General features: G+C 35.1%; 1 protein-coding gene across 1 annotated transcript in view; it reads right to left on the reverse strand.

Annotated features, from left to right (window-relative positions):
• Positions 1-11,765: 11,765 nt before the first annotated feature.
• Positions 11,766-13,663, reverse strand: part of LOC145687753 (uncharacterized) — an 810,237-nt gene continuing 808,339 nt past the window's right edge. Inside the window, exon 6 of the mRNA XM_081761200.1 lies at positions 11,766-12,667. Within this exon, the coding sequence (XP_081617326.1) occupies positions 12,219-12,667 (449 nt within the window). The 3' untranslated portion in view covers positions 11,766-12,218. The remainder of the gene's footprint in view (positions 12,668-13,663) is intronic.

Consider the following 13,663-nt stretch of genomic DNA (forward strand, 5'->3'; position numbering starts at 1 on the left):
TCTAAAACTTTTGAATAATCAGTCTCGTTGAAGAAGTAATTTCTTCTGGCAGTCTCCTGCTAGGCCTCAATGATAACAGCTCTTAAAGCTAAATTTATTATTGATTGTTGAATTAATATTGTAATACTTTGCAGACTGCTTGAGCTCATTTAATATTTGATATTTAATAGTGTCATGTCTGCACATATATGTAATAATGTTATAGCAATCTTTGTAATAAACATATACATTGAATATATTTTCTTTCACATATACTACCAAATTATAATTTAACTGTTATCTTGAGTAAAAGGATACTAACCGCTATACGCATTTACGCCTAAAACTAATTAACATCATTTAATCAGTAGATAAACAAACATTATAAATTAAACAAATGTACTATCCACTATAAATTAAACATGGCTTTCCCTAGCGAACAATAGTGACTAATCATTCAAAAGGCGTATTAGCATTTGCTATGCCGATAATAAGAGGCCTACATTGTGAAAATACTTCTTCATGAGCATTAAAATACTATATATATACGTATATCGGCATGTCTTAATGGTTTCTAGCTTACATTTCTCTTTTGGTCTTTAAAACTTTGTACAGAATTATTTACAAGATGGCTCGTAGACAGCAAAACAATAATACATCGTCCAGTACTACTCCTATTCCTTTCCCTATGTTTATCGATATCTTTTCAAATTTCGAAGGTAAGACGCGGAAACATTCATACAAAAATTTGAAAGATTTTCCTTATTGCATAAATTGAATGAATACACCGAGAAACAGGTCTTCAAACTTTCGTTGACACAGTTTCCAGCGCTATGGCTTAATATAAATGGACAGTATTTAAGTTTGTCGTGGTCAGCATTAAAGGACAAATTCTTGGAACAGTTTTCCCCCTTGAGGCTACACTCTTGTGCAGAAACGACAACAAGACAAATATGAGAAGCTCCTTCCGTATCTATATGAGAAGTATGATCTATCTCAGCGCATTTCTCCCCCCCCCTTCATGCCTTTCAAATCGTTTTTGCTGCAAACGATCATATCCCTTCAACCACGTTTTTTACCGCTATTTGCTCAACATCAATTTTATAACCTTTCTCAATTAATAGCAAAAGCACAAATAATAGAAAATTCTGATACCTTTTTAAGATATAGAACTGAGCAAGAAAATAAACATGTCAAATTCCATGACTCTACTACTTCCACTCCCTCCCCTTCTTTTTCGTCAGAAGAACAGCTAGACAAGATTTCTAAACAGCTCGAGTTTACAAGTAAATTTAGCAACGCGGACTGAAGAAACACAGGTCGTTGCTTCTGTTTCAAAACAACAACCTGAGAAAAAATAAGCAAAATCAGTATCAGAAGAAATCTAGAAGAAATCCACTACTCTTTGGTACCGCGAAATTGCAAGATATTTCAATTAGCCACTAAAGTTTAAGGCATAAGTTCGACACCTTTACATTTGACAAAAGCAGCCTATATTCCCATAGTTATATCAGGTAAAACTTTTCAGGTTTTATTCCGTATTTCACCTATAGGCAACATTCCCACTCTACTTTCCAATAAATTTTTAACTAATCATGAGGCTAACATTTCATATCAAGCTAAGACGATCACTCTTACCCATTATGGGGATACACACAGATTTCCCCGGGAAAATGATAAAGAAACCTCATTGTCAGTTAAAGTCAGTAGAAATTGTAAATTTAAGTTCTATGTTAGACAAGGCACAGCGATACCCCCTAATTCAATCAGGTATGTACCCCTCACTCTTGACACCCCAGTTTCTAATACGGAATTTGTCATTCAAAATCCTATAATAACGAATATGCAAGGATGTGTTTTTATGCAAACTGCAGTAAACTCGAATAATATGTATTTATCAATAGTGAATCCCGGAAATTCTAAACGTTATTTGCAAAAAGGTACTCTCATAGCTGAGGGTGCTTTGTTACCAAAATATACACAAACTGCTCATATGTATCTTATCCGTAAAATTTATGAGCCCACGAAGAAGCAAACAAGAGACAGGGTTGCCAAACGCTTAGAGAAAATTGAACCATATATTGATTAAAGTAAATTTAATATAAACCCAGATTTAACACAGGAACAGAAACACAGTATTGACTATTCATTACTTGCAGTATTGAAACGGCACCCAACATGTTTTTCTTGGCACAACAAAGATTTTCAGATAATAGATTGTTATTCAGCTACACTCAATGTGGTTGATAGAGAACCGTGGACGGTTCCCACCTACACCATAACGTTTAGACTGCGTGCCAAAGTCAAAGAAAAAATACAAGAGATGACGGATAATGGTATCATCTCAAAATCAGATAGCTTTTATAGGAACAATCTCATTGCTATTCCCAAACGGGACTCGAACCAAGTCCGATTGGTTCTGGATCTCAGAGTACTTTCGTCTCGTTCCAAACCTGTAAGTGAATTAACTCCTGGTGTACAAGATATATTAGACCAATTAGCACAGGCTAGATTTAGTATAAAAACAGACATGGAACAAAGCTTTCACCAGATAAAGGTACATGAAGCAGATCAAGAACTAACTAGCTTCAGTGTTCATCAATTAGGACTTCCACATAGTCATTTTAAAATGAATACGCTACCAAACGGTTTTCGTACATCCACACTAATTCTACATAGAATTGTCAAAGATATGTTTCGAGACTTTTTCCCTAAGGAATTTCTCTCGTATGTGGATGACTTAGTATTTTTCAATAGTATATTTGAAGGTATGCTTAGAGTTCTAGAAAAAAAAAGCTTTAAATAAAGGACCATTTTTTTCTGCTATTTGTAGTCTCAATAAAACACAATTTGGTGTTCAGAAATTCAAATTTTTAGGCTACGTAGTAGATCAGGGCCACATTTCACAGAACTCTAAAACATTAACTTCCCTCGAACAACCACGCACCCCAAAACAATTAAAAGCATTCTTAGCAGCATTACAATACAATAAAATGTTTTATAACAAACTATCTATAGTTGCTGCTCCTTTACATAAATTTGAAGCATCAAAAGACAAAATTTTAAAGTGGACTCCAGAACTAACTGAAACTTTTGAGAAATTGAAACAAATGGTAACATGTGATCCGATATTACAAATTTCTAATCCCTCAGCTGAACACATGTTAGTCACAGATGCTAATTCTGTCGGCTGCGCGGCTGCGCTCCTACAAAAATCACCACATGAAAAACATTGGTCTATTGTTCAATTTGCTAGTGCTACTGTCCCACCTAGAGTCAAAGCATATCCTATATATTATGCAGAATTGTTTGCCGTTTTCTTTGCGCTCCGCAAATTTTACATATACCTAATAGGAGGACATTTTACAATCTTAACAGACAACTTAGCATTAGTAGCTGCTAAGAAAACCACTAATATTACTGCACAAATGGTCCGATGGCTAAGTTATATTCAAATATTTGATTTTACTATTAGGCACATCAAATCAAAACAAAATTATCTTTGTGACTATCTCTCCAGACATCCTTTGGAATTATCTCCGGAAGAATATGAAGAGATAGAACCGGAAGAACAGCCGTATGTTTTTTTGGTTTTAGATAGCAACACAGACATAGCGGAACTACAACGTTTAGATTCTAAATTTTCTAAGAAATACAGGGTGTTACAAAATCAAGACACTAATCATCCCAAGTATGCACTTTGGTCCAAACAATACGTACTACAAAATCATAAGTTATATAGGATAATTTATACACCAGCAGAAAACAAATTACGCTTATGCGTCCCCGATTCATTAAAGGACACAGTATTTCAAGAGTTTCATTCAGACACCCATGCAGGCTTTCATAAAATCAAATTTCTCATTAAAGATATATATTATATTCCTAACCTTCAAAATTGGCTAAGGACAAAAATAAATGGATGCATTGAATGCAATACGTTTAAACGTAATTATCGCTCAAATGAAATTCATATACAGACACAGCCTCCATCAGCATTTTTTGACACTTGGCTTGTAGATGCCATAGGCAAGCTACCCACTTCCAATGGTTACAATTATATTTACGTTGCAACAGAGGCAGTAACCTATTTTGCGGTAGCACAACCTGTCAAAGATAAGACCACAGATACATTCTCACAACTTATTTATGAGAATGTCATTTTGCGATTTGGCACACCAAAATCCATACATATGGATAAGGCTCCAAAACACTGCTATCAAAGTACAAGAATTTTTCAAATCCCTCAATATTAAAGCGAAATATACATTACCAGCATCACATCGCTCAATAGGCTCTGTTGAAGCAACAATTCTAAAAAAATCTATCGGCCATTCGATTTTTTTCTAAATTAGATCATTCATCCTGGTCCCAATATGTAAAACAAGCAGTAAGTGTCTGTAATAATACGCCCCTGTTACAATCAGGTACAGTTCCATTTCCGTTACTTTATGGGCAACAATTTAGATTTCCAATAGACAATATCTTACAAATTTCTTCACAGAAAACGGATCAAGATAATAGATTGTTACAAATTGATGAACTTAGGAACTTGGTCCACTTTCATAGGAATAGAGTATTTCAACAATTGAAATCAAAAGCGCAAACTAAGCCCAGAGGTTATCCTTTAGGTAGTCAGGTGATGATAAAGAAACCATACACGAAAAGGGGTGAATTGCCATCAATGTCTGAGTTATATACTGGACCACATACAGTTAAAGCTAAATCATATCACAATAATAAATATATCATAGACATCAATGGCACATTATAGCCCATAGCAATAGATCGTTTAAAAATCTACATCCCAGACACATCACCAGATCCTGCCTTTCAGGCCAAATATCGTAAATATATGGCTACCAATGCTCCAAAATAATACCATATCTATACATTAGATATATTTCGCATTTACTACGAATAGTTCTCATATATATAATATAATTGCTTTATCATAGAAATGTTTTACATTTCCTTCAGGTAGAGATAATAAACACACACACACACACACACACACACACACACACACATATATATATATATATATATATAGTATTTGTTAAATATTTAGCATACTTTCTTTCAGGCATCGTTTCTTTGATATTTATTGTATACTTAGTAGAATATATGCATTATATCTTATATATATATATATATATATATATATATATATATATATATATATATATATATATATATAGATAGATAGATAGATAGATAGATAGATAGATAGATAGATAGATAGATAGATAGTTATAAATGTCTAAATTTCAATATTATTTACTTTGGATTAAGTTAACATATGTATATGTTACCCACCTACCTACTCTTTGTCTTCCCCTCTTCTTTCTATCAATTAATACCACCCGAATATCGGTATAGTACCCACTCCCTCTCTGAGTCTGTTCCACACTCACTAGATTTCACGACAATGTGTACTACAACAGAGGCAACATAATTTGACTGGCAAGTTTTATGCGTGTTAGGTCGAAAAGGAACTTAGTTCAAGGATTTTTATAATTTGGGTTATAAAATATTCTTCACAAGAGGAATTTTGAAAGGTATTGTTTTTCATTTCTTCATTTTCTCACAATATTTCATTGCTCTTTTAGGAAAAAAATAGTAATCGTGTTCGATTATACTCTTTGCACAATCTTAATCTACTACGAATTTTTCAAAAAATTTACTTAAATTTTGAGCTCCCTTAGCAGCCCATACTTCCAATTTTCACAATTCCATTTATCCATAATGTTCTTCTTCCTCCTCCCTTCTTTCATAACTTTCGACAAAATAAGTTTTTAAATCAGTAATTACTCTCCTTCCCACGTCACTTCAATTTTGTTACTTCTATATTTCGATTTCTATAATGGCATTTGCCGTTATTTTACATACTTCTATGAAATTTTTTCTAAGAAGTGTACGTAGTTTATTATTTTCACGCCAGCCACTATAGAATATGTTGAACATATGTATATGTGTAATAAAACCCATTTTCCCATTATCTCTTTAAATTGGCGTTTTTCTTACCACCCTATATCCCATTTCCTTCCCGTTTATATAACTTCAATATTAGTTATTAATCTCTCTCTCATCTCTCCTCATTCTACGCGGCACCACGCTATCATGTCGTCACCAGCGGCATTCAGCTTACTTCAGCCTCTTGGATGATCTCGTCTCCAGAGATCCCAGATGTCTTCACCACATGGACATTTAGTCGCATTTAACCGAAGAGAGCAGTCAACTCAGCATCGACGACATATACATCTTCACCAGCAGTCCAGCAGCAGCTCCAGTTCCAGCAGGTGATTCCAGTGGTTTCTCCAGAGTTCGGTTCATCGACTTGGACCTCAGCATGCACGCTACTCAGTTACTCCCAGTGATCCAGTCTCACCTGATGGACTCCAGTTTATTCCCACCCCACCACTCATGTTTATCACTCACATCAAGATATCACAAACTATCGTTTTCAACTATCGTTTGTGTTTATTGTGTTCATCTTCGCCCTACAGCATCTCTGTTTGGGTCACCATGCACCCACACCAGCCTTGCAGATGACCAGCGGCAGTGTTAACATATTGTCACCGCTTCGACCTCAGTTTGCAGACAGGGTTTCCAGTCGTCTTCAGTCAATGCCGACATAATGTTCAGTGATGTCATCCCTGGCCGAGATTTTGGGATTGATCACCCCAGAAGACCAGCTTTCATGGATGTACCTCGTTACGTCGCCCCTGCCTGATCCAACTCAGTGTGATTCTGTGAAGGGTACCCCATATGAATCAGTACACTCCTGCCCATGGTTTCGTCTCATCAGATGCTCCATCTTCTCAAGTCATCGCTCATCGCAGTTCATCATCAAAGGAAGACGTTCCATCTCCTATGACCCACTTGCTGTATCTCCACTGTCAAGGTTAACTTTCTCCATGACAATGAACTTGGTTTTCAGGTCACAGTGAACCACCACGCTTCTATGTTTACAAACACTTGTGTAGTGATTCACAAAGTGAAAGTGATACTAAATACACCCAATTTCAGTGTCTCTATTTCAAATTGCATTAACTATATACAGTGAACACTCACTATTTCGTACTATTTATTGAAATATTATAAACATTTTTTATTGCTCTCTTTTAAAATTCGATGACTCTGCATTCAAATATGAGAACAATCTTAGCAGGAGAGGCTTAATTAATTATTGAAATATTAAAAACAAAAAAAACTTTTGTATATGAGTGTACAATTAAGAACAATTCATTAGTGTTGTACTGAAGAAAATAACGTTAGACGTCACAAGACAAATAACTTTCAAAGAAAAACCGACAACGAAAATAAGTTACAAGGACTGATTACGTACAAGTTGTTTGTCACATTTTCACTCTCTCAAACTAGTATAAAAGCTTGAATAATTGGAACTTTATTTGTCTTCTCAATCAATCTTGTTCTCCATCATCTTGCACTTGCAATCTGCGACTTACAATTGGACTTTGAAGCTTCGACGATGATGGTCTACATCGAGCTGAGAGAGACCTCCTAACGTCAAATGTAAGTTCTAAACCTTTTGAATAATCAGTCTCGTTGAAGAAGTAATTTCTTCTGGCAGTCTCCTGCTAGGCCTCAATGATAACAGCTCTTAAAGCTAAATTTATTATTGATTGTTGAATTAATATTGTAATACTTTGCAGACTGCTTGAGCTCATTTAATATTTGATATTTAATAGTGTCATGTCTGCACATATATGTAATAATGTTATAGCAATCTTTGTAATAAACATATACATTGAATATATTTTCTTTCACATATACTACCAAATTATCATTTAACTGTTATCTTGAGTAAAGGGATACTAACCACTATACGCATTTATGCCTAAAACTAATTAACATCATTTAATCAGTAAATAAACAAACATTATATATTAAACAAATGTACTATCCACTATAAATTAAACAAAGGAGTAAAAATATATGCAGTCACAAATATAAGTGAATGTATCTCTGTATATTTCCTTGGCAAAATTTCGGACAAAGAATAGACTAATTTAAGCACGAATTTAGGAAAATTACAAAAAAAAAATAAAATAAAATAAAATAAAATAAAGAAAAATAAAATAAAATCGTTCCTTCAACTCTAAACAAAAAAGTTGTACTCAAATTTAGTTTTCGTTTGAAGGTTTTTGCTTTCTTGGTGATGTTTCTGCATATGACTGTGTATTAGTTTCAAAATCAATAAAGATGACAGAGACAGCTTAGATTAACCGTTTTCTTTCTTCAAACAAGATGACTTAACTTTGTATCCTGCTACCATCCACCGTGATTGGCATTTCTCCAATGTGTTGTTTTCGTTACCATCAGCTAAGCGCGATGGTTCCGATCACAAATCTAGCGGGAGAAAAAAGTGAAAATGCATGATTAACCAAAATCACAGAAATATTGTCTTAATATAATCCTACAGAGTTGTGTAGCTGCGATCCACAATACATTTTTTGAAACAAACACGAGGGTGCACGTGAGAGCATTCAAAAGTCATGTTTGTATCACAGTCAGTCCGAGCGCGTAATGATTTGCTGAGTAGGTGCTCGCTAAACAAAATCCGGGAACACGTAAGGTACACAAGAATCGGATTTTTACCAAATGAAACTGCAGACATTGTCGTCGTACCGTGATAGTTCGTGAAGGTTTGCATTGAGTTTTTTAGTGTATATGTGCATTCATCGCAAGAGACATGGCAAGTGCAAATTGGTGACGATTGCAGTAAAGTTGCAGACCGGCAAAATCAAAGGCCGTAGAAAGCCACAGCGAAATTATATTCAGTGTGGACATGAACCCTTTGGTTAGAAAAGTAAAAGAATTTTGTAACCAACTATAACCAACTTCTGTTTATATTAATAAGTTAGTGATGGCGGACGGAATTTCAAGACAAGAGTTGTTCGATGTGTGGCAGAATGAAGAAGACCGAACAAAGATATTAGCTCGTGCGTGTGTGCATATATTGACTAAGTATGGTATGCAGACTTGTGAAGATCATATTCGTGTGCAAGTGCAGAAGAAAACTGCTTAGTTTTGTAAGAAACTGAAAGGAAAGTGGCTAAAGTGTTATTATATACTGAAAGAATTTCTGGAACAAAACAGTAAGTGGTTGAATGTTCAAATGACATTTATGGAAACAAAGTATGAAAGGACAACAAAACATACGAGGTCAGTCACAAAAATTGTTCGAGGAGAGTACAGAAAAACGTTGAAAACGAAAAGTGAAACATTTGGTGAAAACACACAGTTGGTGAGACTGTTCTTGTCGCGGAAATGAGTATACAGTCAACAGTTAGGCGTGATGCTGCACAAATAGAGAAGCAAGTGTCAAGTTGTTTCCAGAGAGAGCCACAGAAATGAAAAATGTGTATTGGTCTCCACCAAACAAAGCACCAATTAAAATCACATGTCACAAAGAATTTGGATAACAAATTTTATGTGGATAAAAAAATTTACAAAAGAGATTAGTACATCCCTATGTTTCAAATAAGTATCGTTTATAATGCTGATATCTTCCCCAATTATCACATGTTTTTTTGAGGCAAAAAAGCGTTGATATCCGAAGAATATTACGAATACCGACTATTCCGCAGAGGTACACCTACAGTCCGCTGCTTGATCATACTATACATCGATCAGTGTCAGTGCAACAGGAGGTATTTCAGCAAGTACGTGTAGGTTAAGATACACTTTCAAGTGTTACTCTGGTAGTAAAATGGGCCTGTCATGGTAATTCTGGGCAAAGCCAGTTTAAGCGATTCAGTGCGGCTACGCATCAGGATATTGATGACACCAATGTATTTGTTATATCCGTGGTACTACTGCAGATGATTACTGCTTCTGCTGTTGGGAGTAGTTCCACTCCAGAGACAAAGCTAATATTATGGAAGAGTCCTGTGCCTTCGTCGACAAAATTATGTCGGCCTATGGAAGTGACTCTGCAGGAGAGTCTGGAGTTAATAGAAAAGAGAAATTGATAACATCAAAACACAAATCTCTGGCCTCTCTCCCACGGTGGTACATGTAGACGGGCGTGCAATTCTTGTGAGTCACAAATTCGTTCTCACAATGATAGAAGGAAAGACTTGTAGCGTGCTTTCCAATAAAGCAACCCAAAATTGTGATGTGTGTGGAGTAACCCCTTTTCAGATAAACAATCTGTTCCTTATTCGGAGAAAACATCCAGAAGCAACAGCATTGACTCTGGACATATCCAGCCTTCACGCATGGATTAAGTGTTTCGAGTGCATCATCCATATTGTATATCGCTTAGATATTCAATCGTGGCAAATACGGAAGGAAAATAAATTGAAAGTTGACGACAGAAAACGATGCATCCAACAGCGCTTCCGCAACGAAATGGGACTTATTGTTGATGTACCAAAACCGGGTTTTGGTACGACCAATGATGGAAATAGTGCGCATAGGTTCTTCGCGGATCCAGCTTTAGTGTTTGCTATTACTGGCGTAGATTAGGAGCTGATTAGTCTATTTACAATCATTCTGAAAGCAATAGCCTGTGGGTATAGCATTAAGACTGTTGCGTTTGAAAAATACTGTTCCGACACAGCAGACTTATACGTCCAGAAGTATCCGTGGTATTATATACCACAAAGCGTGAATAAGATACTTATTTATGGCGTACAATTGATAACAGGAGCCGTACTTATTATTGGAATGGTGTTGAAAAAGCACAAGAAGACCGAAATAAGGAATTTAAGTATTTCAGGGAGCATCATACACGTAAATTTTCTAGATCTGATGCAATGGCGGACGTGATAAACACACTCTTGATTTCTTCGGACCCGATTGTCAGCAGTCTTCGAATAAAACACGTGAAGCGACCTACCAATATACCTCGTACGGTGCTGCAACTACTTCAAGATCTAGGATGTGATATTGATGACACCAATACATCTGCTGACGCTGTTGTTGATGAAGATAATGGACAGTGAACAATGCGTATATTTCCATTTGGTACCTTTGTTTGTCTTGCATATAGTTTTCAAGTTATTTGTGTGTCTGTTAATTCGACGTAGAGTCAGTTCACAGACTTTCACTTGTTTGTAACAGATTCCAACATTCTGTGCAACTCTAAGGTGGTTCTTTCCTCTTGTTCGCATACTGGAAACATCAGTATCCACTACTTGAGTTTGTAGTCGATGTATAATTATTTGCCAATATATTCTACATATAAAAGAGTTTGCATTTTTTGGTTCACTCCAGAGCACGTTTCTGATATTTCAACAACATCCGGCTTTATGTCTCACGGAAATTCTAGTTGCCGCTTATGTACGATGTTTTCTGACAATATATTGCACTGCGTTGCTGTTCTTAATTTTGTCACGCTAGATTTGTGATCGGAACCACTTTGAAGCACTGGGATCTTGCCTTTGAGTAAAGATCGTACGATCTTCCTGCCCCACGTGCTTCAGGCATTACGTAAATGATTTAATAAATTAGTATTGTGACATATTAGAGAAGTTGTTTTGGACTTGTAAAGGTTCTTATACTAACATTGAGATAATAAAATAAAAATAGTTTTAAAATTACTATCGCAGCCGATATTAGCACCGATTTGTCAAAAATTATTAACGTTATCAGTTCAATAAATTCCACGTGTTGTTAAATTTAAAGTTTTAATTTTTTCTTCATACATATGGACAGAATTATAACATTACCGTTTATTTATTGTGATGAGATCTGACGTTATATCTTACATAATATAATAAAGCAAGTATTGCTGTATGATTATAGAGGAATTCACAAAGAAAAGTTCTTTATTATGGCCATGTAAACATAAATTAATGAAAGTTAGAATGAAAAGTTGTATTTACAAGAATAATTATTCACTCCATTTGATGTTTGTATTTCACATAAAGCCACATGGGACAATAAAGTAACATGTACACTTAAGGCTGATGCCACAGTAGTTTGGTGTAGTCTGGTCCGTTCTGGTCCAAACCGGTTTTGTTCTACTTCATAGAAGTAAGTTTCCTTAAGGACATAAACTGACCGGATACAGACACCAGCATAACACCACATATATGCATATATATGCATATATATGCATTTCACTATATTTGTTCTTGGTGTTGACTATACACATATACTTTTGTATACACATATACTATTATTTTACGAGAACACATTAAACTAAAACATATATTTGTCTTGGATCCGAAGTGAGGTACTTATATTCACATACTTGGCGTTTATTTCTTTAGCTTAGAACTGAAAATCACTTTCGCTTTTTTCACAATTTCTGGAACACCTAACAATAATATAATAGGGAATAGACAAGTCAATGAATAAAATCGGATCCACAAAATTATAAAATTCTGGAGACTGCAAATTTCTTCTGATGTAGTGTTGTTTTCACTTGCTGAAAACATTGCAAGGTTTACTAAATAAGGTAATGAGCCAAGTAATGGAACACTTGATACAACGCAGAGAAGAATATTGCCCTTTCGTCCCTTTTGAATGATTTCGGGAAGCAAAGGTCCTTTCTCTAAGGTTGGATCCTCTTGAGATTTACGGAAGAGTATGCAGATGTTTCCAATGACAATAATCAGGAATGGGATACCGTAGAATAGTGACAAGGACATACTTAAGTATGATACTATGTGCCGAGATCTTGGATCCAAAATACAAATTCCACAATCTGAAAATAAAGAAAGTCATAATTAATAGGTTCATATGAATCTTATTTATAATAATAATAAAAAAACATATCACACTATAAGTAACACTAATATGGAAGCTTCAAAACATTTAAAGAGTTACAGTCTACATAAGCATCTATGCGAAAAGTAAATATGCTTAATCTTTATCATGAACGCACGACCTTTTAGCCTGTAAGTCACGCTAATTTCTAATAGTGCACTGACAGTCTAATTGTTGTCGATAGCTGCGCTGCACCCTAACTGACGCTAAGATATGTCGCTAGTATGTAGGCAATTTCCATACGAGCTGAAGGCTTGGGAAGAACAACTAACAGACTAAAAGCAAAATGTTTAGTTACTTTTTGATTAATTTCATTGAATGTTAGAATATGTGTACTCAGTTTGACTTATTATAATTCAAATCAGATATGCATACATGAAAGACTAAACCCAAGAACACATGCGAACGAAGAATATATGCTATATGTTAGCCACTAGGCTCCTCGGGATCCTTTACTCAATACCGTTCAGTGGCTTTCGTCTGTCGTGATGGTTGCCTGTCGTGGCTTTTGCTTGTAATGATTTTCTATTCGTGGCTGTTCCCCGAAAGTAATAAGTCCGTGTCTAAAGTTGGAGTACTTCTTGGCTCTATATGAAACAGTAACAATAAATAAAGAAATAAAATAACTTCAAGATGTTTTTGAAATTGCTTTCTCTTCATCTTTGGCTATAACAAAACGACACACAATATTCTTAAAACGAACAGTATATACATATATTCTAAATAAAGAGCTGTATATTTTTAGAAAAGATCAAAAGAACTAGTTTTATGGGTGCTGCTGATTACATATACTTTATTTCCTGTTGACTGGATTGTATGGCATCCTTATCTGTTTTGTTCATTTGTTTGAAATGTGATTTTTTTTTTCTTTTCGCAAGTAAATTTAATTTACAATTTGATTCAAGATATCAGATATTAAAGGAAAGTTTGGCAT

Source organism: Thermobia domestica, chromosome 6, assembly GCF_964235325.1.
Source record: "Thermobia domestica chromosome 6, izTheDome1.hap1.1, whole genome shotgun sequence".
Classification (NCBI taxonomy): domain Eukaryota; kingdom Metazoa; phylum Arthropoda; class Insecta; order Zygentoma; family Lepismatidae; genus Thermobia; species Thermobia domestica.